Source organism: Crocodylus siamensis, chromosome 12, assembly GCF_052110815.1.
Source record: "Crocodylus siamensis isolate JL-2025a chromosome 12, ASM5211081v1, whole genome shotgun sequence".
NCBI lineage: Eukaryota > Metazoa > Chordata > Crocodylia > Crocodylidae > Crocodylus > Crocodylus siamensis.
The window spans coordinates 30,239,975-30,265,472 of record NC_143406.1 but is presented as its reverse complement, the minus strand read 5'-3'; the positions used below and the strand labels follow the sequence as shown (position 1 = coordinate 30,265,472).

Sequence of the window (25,498 nt, the reverse complement as noted above, 5' to 3'; positions counted from 1 at the left end):
CTAACTAGTGTTCTGGACTGGCCTAAGCCTTGAGAAAAGAGATTACCAGTTATGTTACATAGTACCAAATGCCAACATAATGCTATAAGGAAATCCAGCATAACAAAATATGCAGGAAAGAACTAGCTTCTGTGTGCATACAAGCAACCTCATGATTTCAGAGATACTGTACATAAAGAAAAGCCATCTTGTATTTACCAGATAAATTGACTGGAAAAATGGGTGATGCCAACTGTGATGTTTCAGTGGGGAAAGAGGACCCTGGAAATAAAATAAGCAAATGAATGAATTTCCTAGCCAGTATGACTTCACAACAGCTGCAGAGCAATTATGACTAGGAGCTACAAGACTTTGATAGAACTGATTTTAAAAAGTGGCTAAAAGATTATTGCCCTTACCTGGACATATGACAATATCAGAGGCACCGTTTCTTACAGGCAAGCTAATTATCTGCTGAGGAAGGGCTGGAAAACCTGGAATCACTTGAATCCCTTTAGCACTGACAGGGAGACAATCTGGTATGGAACCTGTAGAAAATATTGATAATGAGAGCAATATCTGTACTAACTTGATTTTAAGGACTTCAGTTCTACTGCCAGGAAAGAAGCCTTTCCTGCACAGAGGGGTACAATTTCTGGACAACTAATCTCAACTGGGGAGTGACTGAACACCAAAATCTATTACTGGTTAAATAGTTAATTGCCAAAGGCACTGTATTAAGAGACACATTATTTACAATGAATGTACAATACTGAAGATAATGCAGATGTCTGTGACCCATACAGGGGAATTTTAGTATACAGCTAACTGAAGAAGTCTACTGTTTGCAAGAGTATCTATTAGAGAACCTGAAGTAACTGATATGCTCCCTTCAAAATTACAAGACTCACACATTAGCACTGGCCCTGTACAGGCATTGTTTAAATCACCACTTTGTTGGTAGAGATTGCCAGTAGGGCTGTGCAAAACAGCACCGTTTTGTTTCACCTTGAGTTTCAACAGTTTGATGAAACAGTGTTTCTTCTCAAATTTCATTTCGAGTCGAAACAGCTGTTCCATTTTGTTCCATCAAAACAGAAAGGCTGCCACTGTTTCAAGTTTTACTGGGGATGAGAAGTCAGACCAGCTGGGCTGACTTCCCATCCCCAGCGCTAGATTGCCCAGTGGGGCTGCTTCCCTGATCCCCGCGTTTGATTGCGCCGGGGGCAGGAGGCAACCCAGTGGGGCTGCTTCCCTGAACCCTGTGCTTGATCGCACCAGGGTGGGAGGCAGCCCAGCAGGGCTGCTTTCCCAACCCCCATGCTTGATCGCGCCAGGGGTGGGAGACAGCCCAGTGGGGCTGCTTCCCTGACCCCCCCCATGCTTCATCATGCCTGGGGTGAGAGGAAGCCCAGCAGGGCTGCTTCCCCAACCCCTGTGCGTGATCATGCTGGCACGATGAAGCACGGGGGTCAGGGAAGCAGCCCCACTGGGCTGCCTCCTGCCCCCAGTGTGATGAAGCGCGGGGATTGGGGAAGCAGCCCTGCTGGACTGCCTCCTGCCTTTGGTGCAATCTAGTGTGGGGCACTGGGAAGCAGCCCCGCTGGGCTGCCTGCCACCCCCTGCCAGATCTTGAACTGGGAATGGGAAGTCAGGCCAGCTGGACTGACTTCCCATCCCCAGCCTATGATTGAAACATTTCGATTTTCTAAACGCTTCAATCAGCCTCATTTTGTTTCAAGGCTATTTTGACAGCCTTTGTTTCATTCTGATTTTGCTGTTAGACCTCAAAATTGGTTGAAACAATGTCAGAATGAAACAGCTGGTGAAATTTCGCAGAACCCTAATTGCCAGTGCACATGTGTTCATTCAGTTTCTTCCAAAGGAAAGTTTTCCCACCTGGGAGAAGTAACTTTCAGGTTGATGCCAGGAAGAGCCCCCCCTGAGAGAGAGGTTGTCTCACTAGAACGAATGCCTATACATTTCTGCTCCACTCCTCTGTAATTGGGACTTGTTGAATAGCAGGTTCCCCTGTGCCATCCCCAGACTGGGGAGCATTTCCTCACAGCTCAATTCCTCCTGATCATGGAGGAGTTGAGCTGCCACTGCCGCTCTTTTCCTCTCACAAAACTTCCTGAGATGGGGACAGATCAGTCTGGAAAAAGCATAGGAAGTGTTTTCCTGCTGCTCCCCCCTCTCCCAGAGACAGGGGTGGCAGGCGGTAAGGAAAGGAGAGATGCAGCTGCTCACTGCTGCCCATGTGTCCTCCAGACCTGGGACACCCCAGTTTAGGGAATGCATGGTGGGGAGTGTTGCCTCACTGCTCCCCGCTCTTCTAGTCTCTTACCCATCTAGGAAGGGAGAGAGCAGTGGGGCAATGCTTTCCACGCTTCCCCAGACTCGAGTGACCCTGATTTGGGAAAGGCAAAGGGGATGGGGGAATATTTCCCTACTTCTCCACTTCCCCACTGCCCTCCCAGCCTCCACTCCCCATGCTTTCCCCAGACTGGAATCACCCCAGTCTGGGAAAGGTGCATGGGAGATGGGATGGCTGCACTTCCCCCATCTTCATGAAAGATTTGTAGTTTCCCAGAAATTTCCATCATTAGAAATGAACACCTGCTCATACCCACTGTCTTCTGCCCTCCAGGTTTTCACGTGGCTGTTTATTCTGTAGCTTGTACTGGTAGCAAGCATTTCTCCTCTATATGACATCAGCCCAAGAGTTTTTTATGATGATGCAGAGCTTGTCATTTGATCTGCCACGGCACAGAGTTTCTATGGAACTTAAACACTTTCTGGCCTTTATGTATTGTTTCAACTAATATCATACAAAAAGGTTGTTGCTTAGTTGATTCCATAGTCCATGCTTAACTTCAAACACTTCCTGGTTCATTTGAGTTTGTTCTATGATAAACACCACAGTGGAACAAAGCAAAATAAAAAAATCATAGCAAAAACAAAATCTAAAGAGTTTTTTCCCCAAATTAAATATAAAAAAAATTATTTGGAGAGTAAATAGATGTCAAAATAAATTATACAAAAATTTGATTAAAAACATGTACATGCTATCCCTAGAAACACTCATGATTTAGGTTTTTATCTTTTAGTGACTATTATGATCATACCCTATAATGTGCAGAATAAACAGAAGTCTCATTCCACTACATTGTTTATGAGCCATTCACTTTCACTGTCCTTCCTGAAGTGACATTTAATTCCACTAATGGATTCAGTTATAGCTGTCACCACAGTTTTAAGTGATATATTGCTCTCCCCATCTTTGACTAAGTTTAAGACAAATACTTAAGATGTTTTCATTGATATCACCCTTGGTGAGGAATGGAAATTCCTCTGGAGCATACTTACCAGGAGCTATAAAACTTCTTCCTGTTGGACTTATAGTGGTAACAGAAAATGGTATGTGTAGGAGAGAGAAGGAGCTGGAGTTCACTGGAGAACCATTCAAAGTCACGGATAAGAAACTGCTGTTCACCGTAGACCCAGCAGGGGAATCCACTTTATGAAATAAACAATTGTAAGAAAAAGTTAATTTTCACACCAGAAGTCAAACAAGCCATAGAAGAGCTCAGAACAGATGGCATAAGACACCAAACCTGTATCAAATCATCAGAGTATTTTGATTTACCACAAACAAAAGAATTGGCATTAAACCTCTGAAATGCACTAATGTGTTTAACAGAACTTCAAAGAGGAGCCAGCTAACATGGCTGGATGATAAAATGCATATTGTTAAGATTCTGGACTGTCTTCATTTTTTTAAAAGAATGTGCTCATTGTTTCTGGCCCATCTTCCTTCCAGATAGCTTCAAGCTGTAAGGTAATTTCTCCTGAGTATGTATTTTATTGTCAAGGGTGAAGTCTTGAAGCAGAGTAATAGTATGTGCTCAACTTTCCAGTCATGGTCCATTACTGTAATGCTGCATAAGATCCAGAAAGATGCATGCACAGTAAAGCCCTTGATTTTGGCTCTGTACCTAGAGGTAACTCTACTAGTGAATAGGGCCAGGCCTCATTAAAAACTCTCCACTCAATAATGACAAGCCTCATTTAGAGGAATGAAACCATTTTGTTTGCCTGTCTGATAATCAACACACATTTCAAAAGAAGCAATAGCCTATGCACAACATTTGGCCCTAGTTTTGCATTTGTCAAAGAGTATGGAGGATTCCTGGCTATGGTGTGTACGTGCTCTTTAAAACAATGCATCAGAAATAATTTTTAATTTAAAAAAAAAAAAAAAGCTTGGTTTATTTTTAAATTAATTGACTAGTAATATGGATATAACCCTTTTTGCTTCTCCTCAATGGCTTTTACAGCTCAATGTCTTCTACGGGTTTTTTGTCTTTACATTATTATTATTATTATTATTATTATTATTATTATTATTATTATTATTACTGTATATCATCTTAGTTGGCACAATGGAACGAAAAAAGCCTTATCACTCATTCAGGTTCTGTGGTGCAATATTTACTTACTGTTCAACCACAACTATGAGATCTGGAATTCCCAGGGAATTTCCCATTCTAATATAAACCCGATACAGGAAAGCTTAGCTTCCAAGAATGAACAAGATCATGTGCATTTAGCCCACAGAACTACAGATCATTGTTTCTGTTGTTTGGGAACCTGAGACTTTATGGTGGTGACATCATTACCAGAATATTCCCTTTGAGAAATCTCAGTAGTGACTTCAAGTTTATTTTGAACTTTGGTAAATTTAATGCTGTCATTCTTTGCTAGTGTATATGATGTTGTATTTCCCAAGGATGATTACATTTGGCTTTGCAGGACTATGCATTTTCTTTCTTTTTTTTTCATGTGAGAAATGAAGTTAGGTCCTTCAAGAGTATTTTGCAGGTTAGTATCTGTGCAATCCTGCTGCACAATTCAAACTGACAGTGTAATAACTGGCCTGGGTATATAGATCTGTCATGGTCGCCAAGTAGGTTGGCCTTTCCAAAATCTTTTTCCAGTCCTGAGAAACCCTTTTATGTTTCCACTTTTTCTGGAGGTTACTAGAGCTGTGTGAAATTTCACTGGCAGTTTCATTTCAATGCTGTTTCGACTCATTTCGAGCTTGAAACAGTGAAATCAAAACAAAACGGAGAGCTTTGAAACGAAATGAGGCAAGTCAAAACATTTAAAAGTTTTCAAAACGTTTTGAGTTTTGAAGCTCAAGGTGGGTTTGCCTGCAGGGAAACAGAAACTAAAGTAAGGAACAGGCGGGGGAAGTGCGGGGAAGGAGTGCTCTCATTATTGACTGCGTAGCTGGCCAGTGACAGTCACCCTTTCCCGAGGTCCTTCCAATCCCACCGCTCTGGGGGTGGGATGGAAAAACCGCATAAAAAGCAGCATTGTTTCAACTGCCCTGCTTTCTGCCTTGGTGTCAGTTACTGAGCTGTGTTCCAGTTTTGCCTGTCAGCAGCTAGGGGTGCCTGCACCAATCTCCTAGACAGCTGGCAGGCTTCGTGGCCTCATTAGGGGCCACAATCCCGGCAGCTTCCACCCTGCTGCGCCTTAACACACCCATGTCACAAGTTTTGCTTGTCCGCAGCTTGCGATGCAGCTTCCCCAAAACCCCTGCACCTATCTCCTTGAAACTTGGCAGGCATTGTGGCCTCAGCAGGGCCTAGCATGTCCGCAGTTTTGACCCCACTGTGGCTTAACACATACATGTGACATGAGTTTTGCTTCCAAGACTTTGAGGTGCAGTTTCCCTGAAACCCCTACATGTATCTCCTTGAAGCTTAGCAGGCTTTATGCCCTCAGAAGGGGCTACTATGTCTGCAAGTTTCATTCAAATCAGGCCAGAAATGACAGTTTTAGGCTGTTTTGAGCTTTCCCTTTGGCTACGGGTGAAACAGTGAAACTGTTTTGACAAGATGAAATGGAACAGCAGTTTTGAATCTAAACCAATTCAAAATGAAAGACTGTTCCATCGAAATGTCAAAATGCAAGTCAAAACAGAACGGTGCCATTTCGCACAGCCCTAGAGGTTACATCTGTATCCAGCCACTCCTTGAAAGTCTCTGGGTTGTATCGTAACTTGAGTTACCAACCCTTCTAGTGAAGAGTAGTTCCCAACCTCAAGGTACCCCTCAAGAACTTGTCCAAATTTAGTGGCACCCCAGTTGAGAACCACGGTTGTATTGCCTCAGATGAAGTGGTCCTCAACCAGGTTGCTGCCACTGCTGTAAACAAGTGAAAGCGCTTGGCATGCCTTTTGCAAAGTCAGATCAGGAAGCAGATGCAGCAGGAGCTGGCATTAGGGTTATCAGATAAAGGTTTATCAGGCAGCCTTAGGGCAGTCAGGAGTGCCTGTTTCTGCCACAGTTGTTTCCTGATCTGGCTCCACAAGAGGCATGCCTGGCACTTTCACCACGCTACAGATGGGCAAGCTGTGGCATTGTTGAAAGCCGCACATTGGTTAGGAACTACTGCTTAATATGTTTAAAGGCACCTGCAAGAGCCTTGGACCAGTAATAGCGTGCATCAAGAGAAAACCAGTGTCTCCAAAATGAAGCAGGATTTATTTGCTAAAGGGTACCTGGCTTTCAGGGAACTGGATGTAAACCAAACTAAACTCTTGCTCTTACCACACCCTGACTTTCAAGTAATCTATTGGTATGAAGTTGAAGGCTTGCCCCTCCCTTTCTTCTACAGAGCATATTTTTAGCTGGTCAGTGTCCTTTGAACCCTAGGTTCTCAGCCTGAGTGGAAGAGCTGTATAAACAGGGCTGGGCCCTAGGACACTGATCAGCTAAAAATGTGCTACACAGGAAGGGCCAAAACAATGAAAAGAAACTTCCCAATACATAGTGCAATGCAGAAGTTTCTTTTCATTGTTTTGGCCCTTCTGTGTAGTTTCTGTGGTTCGTATAACAGCTCCCTTCTGATCTACTTCTGTAGCAAGTAACATAGCATAAGCACAAGTGTACCAACTATTTATAAGGAATACAGAAATGTCCTAGTTCCCAGCAGTAACGCAGTCCTCTTCCAGACTGAATCAGTTAAAGTTCAGTACACAGATTAGGGAACAAAAAAGTCCCTAAACCAGTGGTTCTCAACCTTTCAGGTGTGTTGTGGCATGGGTGCCTTGCATACCTCATGCACAGCCAGATAAGCCTAAAGTAGGCAGAAGCACGTCATCCTGCTGCAGTCCTTCCTGGTGTGACCTCCCACATACCTTATGGAAGCAGAGGCATCAAGGCAGGTGGAACTATCCTGCATGCTTCTGTTTCAAGGAGGAGTAGGAACCGGGCTGTGGGGGTAGGGGGTGATTGGAAAGTGCTGCAGCAAGACTGGGCACTCCTTTCTGCTTTAGACTTACCTGGCTGAGTACAAGGCATGCTGCGTAATTTCACTTGGCTGTGGCAGTCATGCTGGTGGCTGTAGCTCAGTTGAGAAGCACTGGGGTAAGTTGAAGCAGCACAGTGGTGCTTCTCAACTGGGATGCTGCCAAACTAGTCATGGAGAAGTGCCCTGAATCTAAAAAGGTGAAGAACCACTGCCCCAAACCAACACCTTTAGTATTAATGCATGGACGCTCTCCGACATATTTTATTACTATATTAGTAAACCCAGCCTAGCCCAAGTATGTGGGAGCTACAATAATTATCCTTAACACCTTGCTAGGGATATCAGAATGCCAAAGAAATTACTTCCAAAGTCATTTTTCCATTCTGTATGTAACCTGGGCAGTACTCCAAGAGGTACCCCCTCTCCAATTGAAGGGATCAAAGCAGGGCACAAGCGCTGTGTAGGGACTCTCCTCCCCCTACAGAGCAGAGCCAGACCACCAATGGGGACTTAACCATATACCTTTTACTACTGGGAACATAACAGGCATAAATCAGAGGGTATAGTGGACACTACAGTGCTCCAAGGGGGCAGGATTCAACAAAGGTTAGACACCTACAATCATTGACAAAAAACAGGGTTAACAAAATATAACGCACAAACAGCAGAACAAACAATACAGGTTGGTGAAATATAAAAAGGCACAAAATGCAAAATGTCAAATGACGAGGAAATATAGGGCCTTGGTACCTGGAGGGGGAGAAAGGGGCAAAAACACAATGGCCCCTTTCTACTGCAAGAAGATCTGCTTCTTGTCGTCTCACTCACCCCAAGTCACCTCAGCTGGGATATGAACCCAGATCTCCCATATGGGGGCCAAGAACACTGCCACACAGCTACCATTGACAGCATTGCTCTAGCCTGCTAGGGGTCTTGACCTTTCATCACATCAGACTGCCTGGTCTCTGATTAGAGAAGCTGGAAGCAGAGCTGGGAACCTCTCAGGTCGCTGCTCAGATCCTTCCTGGAGCCCAGTGGGGAGCCTCTCCTGCCAGCCACACACCGCACTGCTGAGGGTCCCACTGCTGTCTGCAGGTCCTGCTCTTTCAGGCTCTTCTGGGGCACTGCTCCTTCCCCGCTGGCTCAGCTCTGTGAAGCTCCTTCCTTGTTGTCCCTTGCTGGTCTCTCCCCTGAGTCAGCCCCACACTGCCCCTTTTATCCCCCTGCAGGTGACCCGAGGGGCCAACTGGGACACGGGGGAGGGGGGGTGAGTCTCTGGGGCCTGATTGGTGTGGAAAGGGAATCCCAAGTCCTCCAATCGTCTTTTGCCCTTTCAAAAGCCCTGGGCTTGGTCACTGCCAGTTAGCCCGTCACATCCTCCCCTGCAGAACCTGTCACCGTCCCCGGTGAAGCACAGGCCTCAGCCTGGGGGACTACTGGACCCAAGGGGCAGCGATGGAGACCTCCCCCAGTACCCCCGGGGCATTGTAGGTGAAGAGACGGACTTCCCGCCTTGGTTGTGGGGTGCGGTCTGGGGCAGGACTCCATGAGGGCCCCGGCGGTTCAGGTTCTCTCCCACTGGAGGAGTCTGCCCCACTGGCAGGTAAAGGCGTGGGGATGTTTTCTCCTTCAGTCTCACCAGGCGGGGCCCCACAAGCAGCAGTCCCTGTCTCCCCTTCCCCCTGAGGAGTGGCAGGTCCTAAGCTCGGGTGAAAGTCAGCAGGGTACCACCCATCAGAGTCAGAGTCCTCCGGGGGAGCTGCACGTACAACTGCCGGCTGGGTGGCGCGAGGCCTTCTTCTACAGGGAGGCCTAGGCCTCTCTTCTCACGGCTCTCTCTCAGGCGGAGGGGGCCCCACCAATTTGCCAATAGGCAGCAGGAGGTTCCAGTGGACCATGCAACTTCGACCCAGGCCAGACTCAGGGGAGATTTCCTATACTGGGAGGTCTCCCAGGTGTCACACCACTGTATAGGGTTCAGTCTGCCACCAATCAGCCATTTTGTGTCTCCCAGTTAGCCCCAGGTTTCGCAGCAGCACCCGCTCTCCTTCTTGTAACCCCTGCTCATGCACTCGAGCATCATAAAGCCGCTTATGGCATTGCTGGTTTCTTCCAGCAGTTTCGGCTGCCAGTCGATACACACGATGGAGATGGTCCTGAAGCTGTTGTGTATATTGACCATGAGTCAAATGTTGTTGGTAGACTCGTTCTACCCCAAAGCACAAATCTATGGGTAACCAGGGCTCCCCCCACGAACATGAGTAAATACAGACTGACCCCTGTCACACCATTCCTAGTAGAGTTGCAGGTATGCACCAGGTATGCAATATGCTGGCTCCATGTGGCCTTCTGTTCCTGCTGGAGGGTACCCAGCATATTCAAGAGAGTGCGACTGAAGCACTTGGGTTGAGGATCCCCTTGAGGGTGGTGGGGTATAGTCCTTGATTTCTGTATGCCAGCCACTGTCAGTACTTCATACAACAACTGGCTCTCAAAATCTTGCCCTTGATTGGAGTGGATTCTTGTGGGCAGCCCAAAGTACAGAGAAGTACTTTTCCCACAGTACTTTGGCAACTGTTCTTGCTGTTTGATCTCACGTAGGGAAGGCCTGGGCATATTGGGTGAAGTGGTCTGTCACAACCACTACATTCCCCTTTCGGTGCCCCTCCCTTTCTATGGTTAGGAAATCTATGCACATGAGCTCCATGGGTTTTGAGCTTTGGATGGTGTGTAGATAGGCAGTTCGAGCGAGTAGGGTCTTCCTCCGCACACCGATCACAGTTTGAGTGTTTAGTCCTTACGTCTTCAGCCATTTTGGACCAAAAGAACCACTCACAGGCTAGCGCCAGGGTGCGCTCTACCCCCATATGCACAAAGTCATCATGCAAGTCCTGTAGCACAAGGCCAGCTAGCCCATCACATGTATTTAGCTAATAACTTACCTGTTTTCCTGCATTTGGGTTCCGAAGTATCACAGTGATTTTCTGCAGTGCCTAAGAATTCTAAAAATAAGAAACATTATTGTTAATGATATAAGATGAGGTAAATTGGATAATCTAAGATGGGTGTGTCTACATGTGCAATTAATGCACAGAAAGCTTGCTGCACAGTCAAATACTGTGCAGTAAACTTTCTGTGAGAGCACGTCTACACGTGCACCTGTCAGGAGCAAATTTGCTCCCAACTAGAGCAGTTCAGGGCTTCTCTCCTACTATATGACAGCCAGAGGGAGCTCTAGGCTCCCCCAAGTGCCAGCCCCAGGCTGGCAAGGGACACTAGGGTCAGGCCTGGACTCCAGAGTGTGGGGGAACAGCCCCGTGCCCTTATCGTCTGAATAGGGTAGGGGGCTAGAAAACAGTTGAGGGGGAAGGAACACTTCTCCAGCCCCTTGTCCTGATCAGTCCCACCCAGCCAGGGTCTTGATGCCAGCTGTTCCACCAGCTGTTCAAGCTAGTGGAACAGCTCCTGGCGGCCCCTGGCTGCGTGGGGAATCCCTGCCTAGCTGGGGGCTTGCTGCCAGCTGCCCCAACAATGGGAAAGATCCCACCCAGCCCCTGGCATAAATTAGGCTGGGTCGGGAAGCAAGAGCTCCCCAGTCCCAGAGCTGTTCATTAGGCCTCTGTGAAGCATGGGGCAGTGGGGGGGCAGCAGGGATTGACCCCTGCCCTGCAGCACCCCGTGAGCACCAGGGCTTTTTTTTAAGGTACTGGGAGCTGGGGCAGGCAGCCATGGGGGACTGGGGCAGCAGGTCGGGGTTAGGGGGGCTGGAGGAATGGGGGGTTGGGGGTCCCCCCATGGTCCCCTCCCCACTCCCCTAGCCCCCTCTCCCCTGCCCCTAGTAGTTACCAGCTCAGAGTTATTTGCAGCTACCGGGGACTGCTCAAATCAAAGCTCTCCAAATCTTTTCTGAAGATTCAGAGAGCTTTGAATTGATTTGGACCTTGAAATTGGTCTCCTGATTGGATTCAGATTCAGAGATTCAGCCACCAAATTGGGCCGAATCTCCTCTGAATTGAATCACCACCTGAAGTTTTTCACAGCCTACTGCTCATCTCCCTGTTCCTGTGGGGAGCCAGGAGCCCTGCAACACTGAGTGGGGGTGGTCCCTGGTGGGAACCAGGAGCTGAACACTGCCAGGATTGGGTCCCCTTCTGGTATGGCTGACCAGGTGCAAATTTGATCCCAGTCAGTATCTACATGAGCCCCATTGTACAGTAACTACTGCACAGTTAATTTAGTACCTGTATTTACAGTTACTAGCTAACTGCTCAGTAGACTAATTTTCTGAGCAGTAGCTGCTGCGCATGGTTACATGGTGACGCTTTACTGCACAGATTAGTCTATTGTGCAGTAAAGTGTCTCATGTAGACACACCCAGTTTCTCTTACTGGTACCTAATTTATGCATTTTAAAATATGATGAGGATTTAAGAGAAGGCTGAGGAGGGGATTTCAAAATGGGAAAAAGAGTATTGAGATAGACTTTTCTTTGTGGCTTAAGGGGACAGGACTAGGAGCACTAGCTTCAAGTTGCAGCAGAGGATACTTAGGTTGGACCACTTCCTATGAGGGTGGTCAAGCACTGGAAGAGGCTACCAGGAGAAGTTGTAGAATCTTCATCCCTGGAAGTTTTCAAGAGCGGGTTAAATGAAGACTTGGCTGGACTCGTTTATAGTTAGGGATGATTCTGCCTGGGGCTGAACTAGATGACCTCATGAGGTCCTTTCTGGTCCTACTTTACCATGAAACTCTGAAGCATAACTCAAGGCATGCAACCCTCTACAGAAAATTGGCGCGCAGTCTTTTAGCAGCTACGCATATAGCCCTGTGATAGACTACAAACAGAGGCAGTTTCCGGTTAGTGCAGAACTGTAGGTTTCTTGTTTTATAAATATGGAAGTTTTTCACTAAGCTGCACATTTTTATCTCAGTGACCTATGGTTTCTTTGGGTTTTTAAAGGGAATAATGAACCTAAGAAATCCTTAGGGGAAATTAAATACACCAAAAACACCACTTCAACTTTGATACACTAGAGCAAAGGAACATAAGGGATGGTAAACCTGCTATGCTTGGAGTCATGCTATAGGACAATAAACCTTCCAAATGTATATCAGAGGCAGAACAGAGAAGTTCACCTTATGTTTAAGTGGGCATGATGCCCTTGGATTTGGAGGAGATGCTTATATCATCAGGGTATTTGGACCAATAGGTACAGTGCTGAGTCTTTAAAAACAAAAGTTATAACTGCTACAGCTTTCTAAGCAAATTGCTCCCCAGCGACACTCTTTTTGTTTCACTTACTTCGTTTATGACATTTTTGCATCTTGACATCTGTAAATCTCTCTGTACTTTCACTGGCCATTTCATCAAAAACAAGGTTTCCTGCTAAACACAGAAAAACACGCAACTGCCACATTTGAATAAACATGGTTCTCAAACACAGTGTACATGCCAAAGCTAAATTTGAACACTAAAATGCAGAACAAGTGGATTCAAAAAGTGTCTTGTTGGGCAGTAAAGATGTGGGAAAAATGTAAACCAAATGTGTATTCAAACCTGCACAATACGAAAAGCTCAAGGAAATCTGAAATCAGTTTTTACAACATCATGTGGGCTTACAGTACAAGAGATAATCATAGTCGTCACATATTGAAGGGCCTACTTAAATTGAAATGTGTTCCTATGGAGTCTAGTGACTAGCAGAGAAGACTGAAAATCACAATGCTTGGATTTCATTTCCAGAGCAGGTCTGATTGATCTGTGACCTCAGCCTTAAGCAAGTAATGGAATTTGGAACTCAATTTTAGATCCAAAAAAAGATTGGTGTGTTCTTTAGAAAGACTAAAGAATAATAAACAGATAATTTCCAAGTGAGAATTGATGAGTTACCTAGTGTCTTACCATGATCTAGATGTATTCAAATACAAGTATTGTGAACAATCTTGTTTCCTCTGAAGTGAATATAATTTTTCCCATGAACTAATAAATAAAAAGTAAAGCCTTAAATGCACTGAGACTGGACAAAATTTCATTATGAATCTTTAAAGTAGAAATAAAAAGTTACTAAATATGAATTGTCTCAATTATATGGCTGCATCTCAACACTTTCATAGATAGATCAGAAGTCTGACAACCTGGATTCTATTCTTGACCTGCTGTGCTACCCTGGATAAGGCACTTTTGGGCCTCAGTTTCTCTATGTATAAAGTAGGAATGTGTGACCTCTGTAAAGGTCTTTGGATTTAAGGATTAAAAATGTTACGCTTGTACCAGCAGAGACTGTTTATGAACTTACTCCATAGTATAAAATGCTAAACAGTTTCTGTGGTTGTCTCCTGAAAATGGAGAACCCCTCCTGGAAGCAAACAGTTCTTCTACGAAGAAAGTGAATCTCTGCCTGCCATGTAATAAACTTACCAAACGTGTCTTCCATCTGCCTCTCCTGTGGATCTTTGAGCACATATTCCGCTAAACCAGCTGGCCAGAAGGACAACACAGCACAATGAGATGGGAAATTTTACATCAGAAAACTATTGTAGATTACTTGCATAAACCATATTACAGTTTCACAGGAATTATAAACCTTAAATTAATGTTGCTTATTTAGTAAGCTCAGTCTTCAAGCAATACAAAGCACTAGAAAATAGGGAAGTTAAAAAAGGAAATGTCAAGCAGGAAATAGTTATTACTGAACATGTATTTTTCCGTATCAACCAAAATCTCTGGTATATTCAAGGATGACCGTTCCTCCTGCGGGATGTACAAATTTCATGTAACATTACTGGACTTGTACATGTGAGCAGACATCTCTATTATTTAAAAGCATTATTATTTAGCATTGTCCACAGCAATTTACTCCTGCAATGGGAACGTATGACTATACGCATTTCAGATATACTTATTGATAAGCCTGCATTGGAAAGCCACATAACTCTTTCACAAGGACTTGAAATAAAAATGCAATCTGTTGGCTGGTCTTACAGCACTGATACATGCCAGCACTCATAACTGACTGCTCACTTAACCAGCATTATTAACAGGACTAGTGGTTAAGCCCTTGTGAGATCAATTCTGTTCCCATTAAGACAACTGAAATCTATTACTTTTACTGAGAGTGGGAATTGTCTCTAAGGACCCATATTCATTGAAAAAGTTAATTATAATAATCATACATATATGCACATTAATACTAAGGTGCTGGACACAATTGCCACATCATATGATTAGTGATAAGCACACTATATATCTAGTTTTTTATATTGAAGATTTGTAGCAAGTTTTAGGCAAGGTAAGTGATTTGATTATTTTAGGGGCGTTTATTAGAGTAGGTTTTACTAAAGATATTAGATATTAAATTATGATACTGTTGAAGTGATGTTGTAGCCATGATGGTGCAGGAGTTATGCAAGAGGCAAGAATTTTTGTGGGTGATATCTTTTATTAGCTTGACTGGATGTGTGTCTGCTTCTCCACCAGAGACCTGAGGAAGAGTACTGTGATACTTGAAAGCTTGTCTAAGTCTATCCCAACCATTCAGTTTGGTCCAATAAAATATATCATCATCCCACATATAATTGTTGCCTCTTGTAGAGACTAAAATTATGTATGGCTGCTTGCAGACATTAAAAAAAAAACCCCAAAATGGAGCTTTACTTCAAACTCGGCTCATTCCCATGCTGTCCAGCGCATGCCCAGAAGGGGCAGTGCATTATGTATGGATCAGGCACTTCAGTGGGGGTTTTTTGGCCCTTTGATCTCATAGCTGATTGAATCAGCTATGAGATCAAAGGGCCAATGCCCCCCCCACCCAACTGAAGCACCCAATCTATATAGATGCTGAGGAGCTAGGTCAAACTAACACATTGCTTCTTCTGCTAAAGTGTGTGTGCACATATGTGTGTGTTTAATGTCTGCGAGCAGTCATAATTGTCAAAATGCTAACTCCATTAGACCAAAAAAAGACTGAAGTTAGCCTGACCTTACTGTAAAGGTTAAGTAGCAAGGAACCAATGCTTCAAGAAAGCAGAAAATAACATTAAAAGCCAACATACCACTCCACAAAAAAAAATCTCATACCTATTCTAGCATAAGCTTCTCTTGTGTTTGAACAGATATATAATTCTTCCCCACTCTCACTGCTTTCCATTGTATAAAATATATCCAAATTGTTGAACTGATCATGATTGATGGTGTCTGTTTCAGGATCTAAATTAAAAAGAAGTTAAAATTGGTTGTGAATGACATTGTCAGGGAGAAATGGAGAAGGCAGAACAAGTTGAAAGACAGAATTAGTAATTCTTCATGAATCATTCATTCTGTATTGAGCTTTTCAAAACCCTTTGGTTCACTAGTGGCCAGTGTGGTAGACCTATCTGATGACTTAGTTTAGCCCACTAGTTTACTGTGGGCTGCCACTATTGGGCAGCAATGGGATCCAAGCCTTCAGCTGATTCCAGGGTACAAAAAATGACAAAAAAGGAGTGTCAGTGAGGTCAGAGAGTTAAAATTAGCGCACCCTTGGAGGACTCCAAACAGAGCATGCCAGCCAGCACCCACTGACTCTCAAAGGCAGCCAGAGGCTACTGCCCAGTAGTACTCTGCTCAAATGCAGGAACAGAGCAGGTCCAGGAAAAAGGCCCCACAGTCCCCGGGCACCCTCCCGGCCAGAGCCTCCATCCTGGTAAGCCAGATGGCTAGCTTGGCCAGGGCCAGGAGGAGGTTGACCAGGAGGTCCTGGGCCTTGGTGGGGCCATGGATGGGGAGTGTGAAAAGAAACTTGTGTGGGGAAAAGTGCAGCCAGAACCTCAGCAGGAGGTTCTGGAGGAGGAGGTCAGTGTGGTAGAGGCGATTATCTTTATTAGGCCAACTAGACCGTTGCAAAAAAATTTGGTTCACTAATAACTTAACCAACACTTACTCATTACATAGGAATAGAAACTAGTTAAAGCTAAAAAAACTGACCACCACATGTGAAATTATTGAACACGTCTTTTTTTACAACGCTGACAATCAGGCATATGAGTAAACAGAATTTCACTGTTATAAGTAAGGATGGGTTCACATTGCATGCTATGGTGTACAGTAGAGATTTCTGAATTAGTATTAAATGTGTTACTGCAGGTGCTGGGAGCAGTTTAGATGTAGTAGCATGAGGCTCACATTGGGGTAATTTACCCTGCTTCTCAGCTAAATTAATTCTGGTACCCCAGGTAGCTTTGGTATATACACTGCACTGCAGTCTCCAGGGTGGACAGATCTCAAGAAGAAAATAGGGTTTTTAGTCTTTCACTCATCCTTCTTTTAGATATCCTGCATATGTAGGGCTGCATTTGCAAGACAAGTTCCTGTAGACTTCAGCATCAATCAGAAATTTACATGGTACAATTCTGACCCCTTATCTCAGATGAGGCAATAAGCAAGCATGAAATAACTAAGATTTGGGGGCCTGATCTTCTCCTGCTTTGCCCCTGTGCAGGTAATGCCACCAGTATCAAGTGAAAACCCTGCCATTCCAATTGATAGGAAATGTTGTCATGTTTTGGTGCTAGGCAAGGAATTCAGGTCCTCTAGGCTAGAGATCTGCATCTTTCCACCATTTTTATAAGCTCTTATGCTTCTTTGTAAACATGAGATACTAAATCAAAATTATCATAAGCAGTATTTAGGAACTGCTTGCATGGTCTGTGAGTCTTTTGCCTAGTCTCAACATTAGGCAATTTTTTATAAGCTAGTCATACAGTGGACTTTGACTAGCAAAGCAAGTCCAACAAATATCGCTGCCCCTCCTATACAGGAACCCAGGGACAGAGAACAGTGAGTGCAGGTAAACAAACAAGTAAACAAGTGCCTTGCTCATGGCAGTTACTCCTGTATGCCAGCACCCACAGTCTCACACATACCACTCGGTGTGATTTGTATGATACAAGGTAAACTGAAAGTAATAACCTTAGATATACAATTTTTTTATCACAGGCTGGGGTCTAGAAATGAAGTACTGTATCTAGATGTGCATATATAATAATGGAGAATGATCAGCTCAGAATGCCATATTTGCATTAACTTTAGCTCAGCCACCATAATGAAGTGTCTTTGTGCAATTGTTTCATTCAAAGGAGACAGTAATGCTTCCTTCCAGCATCTGGATGAACCCCCTTTCCCAATCACATGGATTACCAACCTGTTAAAACCTCACTTTCCTCATTTTCAATTGACTTGGCATCTAACAGGGTATACAGGTGCACTGGATCAATGTCACTGTGCAGCAAATCAAGGAAGCTATTTTCTGTCAAAATTGAAGAATCCATGGTTTGTCTTTTGTTCCCTGAAGCCAAAACACAAAATGATGAACAGGATAATAGAGAACATTTTTAAAATGGTGACAACTTATCATTAAGCTCATAGCATTCACAACCTAAAGTCAAGTTCTGCTGTATACACAAACAAAGATCCTATAGCATTTTGTTTGTATTTTGAAAAGGCAAATTGGGAAAGCCATTGAGTATCTGCTACTTGCATTAATTTCAAGATGCTGAGATCTTAAAATGGAAGGTACACCATCCGACCTAGAGGGCTAGTAAATCTTCTCCTGCCCTAACAAGAGACATACACCAACCATTCACAGTTATAATGCTCTCAGATTACTCCAATTAACTTTCATAACAAAATTCTCTTTTTCTTTTCTTGTTTCAAGCACATTTGCAAATCCATCCTATTCTATGTGTTCATCATTTTTGTCAAGTGATTTAAAGAGATGTTACCTATCAGTGTTCACAATTTATTTGCTGTAAACCTTTATCATTTATTGCTGTATATTCATTTTTATTACACTGGCTGTATTTTGAAAAGTCTGTCAGTGGTAATTTGGGATTAAGATATGTCCCTTCTTGACCTGTTTTTAAAAATAAAGGTCACTAATAGATAAGTTATAAATGATGAAATGAAACAATGGCAATGAAATTATAAAGGGGATTAGAAAAATATCAGTATTGATCTCTTTGTTTTCATAAAAACTGTGCAATTTAGATTATAGACACTTTCCTGAATTTTGACACTGTTAAAAAATTCCTGATGATATAACAATATAAAATAATTTTCTGGTCTCACAGTTTGAGAAATGATCTGAGGTCAGAGTGTTTTATCTCTTGGTCACTGGTCTGAATCTAGCCTAGGCTGGTGACCCATGTAATTTACTCTACCAATGTCAGGAAGCCACTGTGAAATGAATCAGCAGATCTCAGTTCAAACTAGATCCAAAAAGTGAGCACAACTCAGAAACATCTCCACTATCAGCTTGGCACTAAATGACCTACTTCTGGCAGAATCAGCAGACAGGCCAAAGACTCAGCAGACTCTTTGCCTTGCCTATTGCGGGAGTATTAAAGATACAGCCTGTGGCCAGATCAGCCCCATAAAGCCACATCATTTGCCTGCTGGTGCTCCACCCATCCTGCTTGCCAGATCCAGTGAACACAGCACCTGCTTTAACTGGTCCAGAACATGAGCTACACATGATGCACACTCCTGTCAGTCTGGGGTAAAAGCCACACGTGGTACCTGCTCTGGCCAGTCCAGGGCAAGCACTGCCCAGACCACAGGTCATGCAGTAGGTATGGCATGCAACAGTCCCAGACCAGCCAGGGTAGGTGCAGGATCCAGTACTAGGGCCCATCCTGCTCCATTCCTTCAGCCTACGGACCATCCTGTGCCATTCTTCTGGCCCATGGGGTCTGATGGGTTTGAAACCCCTGCCCTATTCATTGTACTTATCCTGTGGCCACAGGACTTTAGTTTCTAGGCTGCTACTCCAATTCCTTTGACAAGCACTCAACTTTAAAACAGAGGGCAGCAATAATAGCTTTTGAATGCAAGCTGTCACCAGAGTAGATTGGTATGTCCTCAGAACTGGTATGTTTTCCACTGATCTTACAGGGCTGAGTAATCTATACATTCTACTGTTAGGGCTCATTCATCTTTGTATTAAGTGACTTGTATGGTAGGATAGATTGCATTGCAGATAGTATGAGAATAACAACACAGAGGGTGTGAAAAAAGCAGAAGGCATGAGTGAGTGGGGGATAGGACAGAGGAACAAGTAAGAAGAGAGGTCTAGTGACAAGGGAAACAATGGTGGTAGAAGAGAGTTTCATTCTATGATAGTCAGAATTCGTGGTAGAGGTGATATCTTTTATTAGACCAAATAGATATTTGCAAAAAAAAATCTTTATTTGCAAGCTTTCGGGCACACTCACCTGTCTTCAGGCATAGGACAATGCAAAGATTATAACATTTCTCCTAGGTGAAAATGAAAATTCATATTTCACAGGAGCACTGAAGGTGTTGTAAGATCTCCTGGTTGGAAAAGATCCTTTTGTGCCAATTAGGCTAAGATAAAAGTTAGAGCAGTCTATTTGCCTCAAAGTTGTCTGAAGGCAAGAAGGGTGTTGTTGAATTATGTTTCCTTCTGAAACATAACCATAACATTTTTTGCAAATATCTAATTGGTCCAATAAAAAATATCACCTCTACCACAAGTTTTGATTCCTTTTGCCTGTAGACCACTATGGTTACAGCCTGTTTCCCTGATTCTAGGATACGGACATTCCATTCCTTATTTCACTGATGTAACACAAGAGGCCTGGGACAACTGAAAAATAGCCAGGGTTTCAGTATGGGGAGTATGGAAGAGGAGTCAATATATTTTTGTAGTTAGTAGCACCTGATGAAGAGTATGTGAAAGCAGGCATAAAGAAAGGTTCAGTGCACCATCCCATCTCACTAAGGACCTTGTTGTATGGGATACTTAACATGTGATAAATGCACTTAAAATGTGTTCAAGCAAGAAAATGTGCTAAGTGCATTGTATCATATCATATTGCATTGAAGCAAAGTTACACTTTTTCCAGTGAAGAGTATCTCCAGATTGTATTAAATAACAAGTGTTGAGCTAATGTTGGTTTGCTCCATGGAGATAAAGTGATGAAGATGCCCCATGGAGATAAAGCCTTTTCCTGGCTCCTGTGTGGTCCCCTGATTGAGACCAACAACTAGTTGATTATTCGTCCCAGCCCTAGGACTACCCCAGAGTCTCCAGCTGGCTCCGGTGCAGTGCAGTAGGATCCAGTAACTGAAGCAGAACATATGCAGCTTATGCCACATTATAGTAAGAAAGCATTATGGTGAGACTGCTCAAAACATGTTCTACGTTTAAACATGTGTCACATGTCGTATGCGACAGCACCCTAAGATACTACAGAAAAAGGCAGCCACAATGTGGTTCAGTGTAAAACCACTCAAAAGAGAAGTATTTTAAGCAACTTTAAAACTGAAAGTCTTGTCCCCCCCACCATATTTGAACTTTGACAAGCAAGTAGAAATGTTATAAACTATTAGCAGTTCCCTACAGAGCCTAGTATGTGATAGAGCCATGGGTAACACTGCATGAGTAGCCTGGCAGCCCTGTGGCCAACAGCCATGTCCTCCCTGCCTCCTGCTGCAGAAGTCAGCAGAACCAAACTGAGTGTACACAGGTTGGTAGGCTATACGTGCACAAAGGACTCTTTGTGTTATGAGTCTCTTTAGAAACACTATAAAGCTTTTGAAATTAATATCTCACCCACCACTGACTAACTGAAAGTGGACTGTAAACTGAACTTTCATGTGAAACAGGAACAAGGCAGAGGGTTAGAAAATAGAGCTTGTACTTTGTTGTTACAGTGAAAGCCACACATGCTATTTCTTCTGCTGAATTAATCTACCGCTAAACAGAGTTTTCCAGGACTTCACATGGGGGAGGAGCCCAGCATGTGTGGGTGAGAACAGTGGGGACCAAACAACAGGAAAGCTGAAATGAAGCACAACAGGTGCCAAAAGCTTGTAAAGGAAGAGAAAGTGGATTTTCAAGACACTGCTCAAGAGAACAGATTAACAGCTATGTGGACTGGATCTCAAACACCTGGAGCTGCTTAGCCTTTGAGGGAAAACTAAGCTAAGCTTTTGGTAAATCATATGCACATATGCAGGCCTTTGGCCATTTAATGCTTTCCTCTGAGTGCCACGTTCCTGCCAATAATTTGGACTATACACCAGATTCTCATGTTGTCATTATTCCAGACTTCTCATGTTGTCAGAACGTTAAGAGAAAATATGTGGTGTTGAAATAGCAAAACTACAAACTAAAGTCTTGCGGCCACAGGACAGATACAGTATAACAGGCAGAGGTAATACCAGTTTCCAGATCCTGCCCTGCAACGTGCCTCAGCTGCAACCTAGGAGGAAATATGGAGGGTGGGAGGCAAAATTCAGAGTGTAATTCTGCCTTTCTGTCTACGGAGTCTTGTTAAACTGTGTGTTAACAGTTTATTAAATGGATGTGTCCCTTTCTTGCAGGTTTTTTGGTAATCAGATGGTTTTTACCTTTAATAGTCTAAAGTGTATCTATCACTTCAACCAGACAAGGTTCTCTGGGTAAATGTTATATTGTTTATTAGACCAACTAAATAGTTGGAAAAATTGTTCTTTGCAAGCTTTCAGGCATAGACACCCTTTTTCAGGCATTGGAGAGAGTCTGCTGTTGGTTCAGGTACTGTCCTGTGTTAATTAGAAACCAAAATGCAAAATACAGGTCTGTGAAAATACAATATATCACTTCTATTTTATATATATATATATATATATATATATATATCACTTACTACAGTTTGTTAAACATTCACATTTAGTGATAGATGCAATATATCACTTCAATATATTTCAGTGATGGATGGTTATGTTCGCCACAAGAATTACTCAGCATCTGACATTCCTAATTTGAATGCTAGTCAATTAAGTTGGATTTTTTACTTTTAGCAGCCCTTTGAATGAAACAAACTGTAGTAATGCTTAAGACTCAAAACAGTTCAGTGTGTATCCAAATGAAAAAAAAAGATTAAAAAACACCACAGACACTTGATTCACACTATTTCTGGGCTCTAATACATACACTAATTGTGTTGGTTCAGAGACCTGATGAAGAATGTCTTGCATTAGAAAGCTGGTCTAACTTGTTCCCAGCTACATAGTTGGTTCCATAAAAGATGTCACTATAAGAAATCTTTGCCTCTCGCATGTGTTTGATCAATACATGCGATTGTGCAAACTCAGTCCATTTGCAGTACTTTTATAACTAATCACAAGAAACACGAGTCAAATCCTAAAAATGCCCTTTTAACTTCCAGAATTTCATATACACTTTTGGAAAGTGACTGGTTGGTAATACATAATGGAGAGAGCAGAGAGCATTGGAAGACCTGTTCCCATTCTGGGTAGTACTGCTGGTTGGGTTGGTAATCCCTAAGGAAGAGGAGTGAGGGTGACCTTAGCCAAAGACTTCTCCTTATCTTGCCAAATTCTCCTTTAGACATGTACAGAGTTGTGTACATTTTACATTTTGTTTCTTTAATAACTTCCGTGCAGGTCTCCTTGTATTACAATGCCTACCTTACTCAGGCAGAAAAATTCAGAAGTTTTTCCCCAAAGTCAGAAGCATCTCCAGAAAGCATGTTGGGCTCTGGTCTCTTGCTCCATCTGTTACACTACTATTAGTCCAGATTTTTATGTTAGAATAATAAAGAGAAAATGTGGGGGGGTTCCACAGGCAAGTCAGAACCAAGAACCTGGAGCCTCTTAGCAGGAACCGATATCACAGCTCAAAGGTGCTCTCCCAGCCAGTCTCCTCAACAGAGAAACAGAAACCATAATTCCCTCACCCTGCACAACAGCCAACATGAAAATAAGCCAACATCCAAAGTTTCATCCTAACTTCATCCAAACCAACGATGTCACTTTAATTTTTTTTCATTAATGATTAACTTTTATTAACTTTCACACAAAGGCAGAAAAATGTGCACAAAGAAACACACATACACACACAAATATGCACATGTGAAAGGAGTTGCATACAATTTTACATCAGGTGAAATTACTTAATACAAAACTGAAGCTAACACAAATACAAAACTAAGTAACCGGGATCCCATGCAAATCAAATAAGGCAATAGGAATCAGAATACCAAGAGTTATTCCCTTTCCAAAATCCAGACACCTTGCCCCAGACATGCAGCAGTCCTAAATTCAAGATTTACAGAGAAAACTGACCTGCAGAAACTGGTCTACTCCTGTTTCCTCACTGCTCTGTTTTTCAGCTGCAAAGTCTGGGGTTGCTACTACTAGCTACTACTTATGGTCACTGACAGCAAATCTATAACGGCAGAATTGAAAGAAGTAGGTGGGGGAACCCCAAAAGAGAAAAGTAAGATGAAGTCACTTCTAACACAGTCAGAGTCTAAGAAAAGCTGAGGCCCTCTGCAAATTTTCCCTGACCTCTCCTACCTTCCTCAAAAAATCTTTCAACGTATTGAACAATGAAGCATTAGATAATCTCTGAGCTCTAATGCAGGCTCTTAATGGGAGGAAAGAAATGCCATTGATTCCCAAAAATCTTCCTAAGCAGCTTCCCATGAAGAGTCCAGATACAATTCTATTCAGCTCAACTCTGCCCCAGAAGCACGTTTTAAATGCTACATCAACAAAAGTAAAGTAAGATCAGAGGACCCTCCTTACCTCACAGCTCAACATGTATTCACATCTTGTGGTAGCTGGAAATGAAAGTACTCATACCAGGATCTGTGCCAAGTTAATTTTGTTTGAGTTTTTTCACGCATGCGTCTTGTGCTAATACAAGTCTGTACAAGCACACTATGACAGGCGTTAGACACACTGCCATGTCTCACCGATATTTGTTGTAAACAGAATTTGCATTAACTGGCAGTCATATCAGTTAGAAGATTGTAATCTACCTACCAGATCCCAGGCTGAATCACAGCCAATGGAAGGGCCAAAAAAAAAGGTGGGGGGAGGAGCTGAGTCTGAGGAACAGAATTGTCTTGGAATCTAGTTACTGTTAACATTAAAGTGCTTTCAGGATGCAGTGGCCCACACTTCCCCTGCCTGTCTATGCTTTTGTTTTTCTATTTCCTGTGGGGATTTTTTGTTTTGCAATACGAAAGACCCACACAATAAGAAACTAAATATGGAGGAAAGAAAGGGAAATGCATCTTACTTAACTTGTCATCAAACATACAAATATTCCTTCTACTATTGTAACATGAGCAGTAAATATAACAAATGCCCAGGTGAGAAATGTTTGCTTGTACGCATGTTGGTCTAAGAACATAGGCAGACAAAGTTCTTTGGGTTGATGTGACATCTTTTATTAGACCAACTAAATAGCTGGAAAAAGTTTTCTTTGGAGGCCTTCGGGCACAAATGCCTTTCTTCAGGCACTGAGAAATTCTGTTGGTGTTTGTGTTGCTTTCCTGGGTAGAATAGAAACCAAAATGCAGGTCTGTTAAAGTGCAAATTGGTGGCAGTAAGGTTCAAAAGGAATGGGAGATAGTAAGTATGAAAGGGTAATTGTGGGTAGAGGTAACAAAATGTAGCTGGTAAATTGCAGATGTGTTATTTGGGTTTATCACATGACAGGCAAGTTACAATGTGCCATAAATCTAATGTCTATATTTAGTCCGTGATTTTTTCTATCCAGCAGATTTAGGAAGTGAAGTTCGTAGGCTTGTCTACAAAAGATGTTTTGTTGAGGATTAAAATGGAGAGATTGGGGAGAGAGTGGTTGTCTTGTGAGAAGTGTGCACCCACAGGTAACTGGGGATTTTTCTCTTTGATAGATTTTTGGTGTGCATTTATTCTGTTACTCAGTTGTTGTTTGGTTTCTCCTACATATTTTCCATCAGGGTATTTAGTGCACTGGATGAGATATATCACATTTCTGGAGGTGCAGGTGTAAGATCCAGGAATGGTGATGGTTCTGCTGTGGGGTGTGGTTATTGTGGGAGTGGTGGAGAGGTGTTGGCAGGTTTTAAATTTTTTGTCCTGGCACGATCTGGATGAGGGACAGGGAATTATTTTGGGCAGAGGGCCATTTACTGAGTTTTGGCAAGCCATTGAGGGCCACATGACAGGCAGCCCAGGGCAGATAAATATTAATTTTCTAAATTTTTTAGGGGCCCTGTGGGCTGGATAGAATAGTTTGGTGGGCTGCATCTGGTCCACGGGCCGCATTTTACTCACCCCTGGTCTGGATCCACTTGGTGTGTTTTGGGCCATAGGAAGTTTGCTTCTGGTGATGAGGTTGGCAAGGTTC

At 43.2% G+C, this 25,498-nt stretch overlaps 1 protein-coding gene across 2 annotated transcripts in view; it reads right to left on the bottom strand.

Annotated features, from left to right (window-relative positions):
- Positions 1-23,994, bottom strand: part of CIITA (class II major histocompatibility complex transactivator) — a 48,014-nt gene extending 24,020 nt beyond the window's left edge. Inside the window, exons 1-9 of one of the 2 annotated variants that reach the window (XM_090024433.1) lie at positions 23,902-23,994; positions 17,483-17,626; positions 15,382-15,510; positions 13,723-13,782; positions 12,607-12,690; positions 10,248-10,307; positions 3,349-3,498; positions 399-527; positions 199-261 (exon numbers count right to left, since the gene is read on the bottom strand). In XM_090024433.1, coding sequence (XP_089880559.1) covers positions 199-261; positions 399-527; positions 3,349-3,498; positions 10,248-10,307; positions 12,607-12,690; positions 13,723-13,782; positions 15,382-15,510; positions 17,483-17,609 — 802 coding nt within the window. In that variant the 5' untranslated portion in view covers positions 17,610-17,626; positions 23,902-23,994. The remainder of the gene's footprint in view (positions 1-198; positions 262-398; positions 528-3,348; positions 3,499-10,247; positions 10,308-12,606; positions 12,691-13,722; positions 13,783-15,381; positions 15,511-17,482; positions 17,627-23,901) is intronic. The other variant, XM_090024434.1, reaches the window with a different exon arrangement.
- Between the last annotated feature and the right edge of the window lie 1,504 nt (positions 23,995-25,498).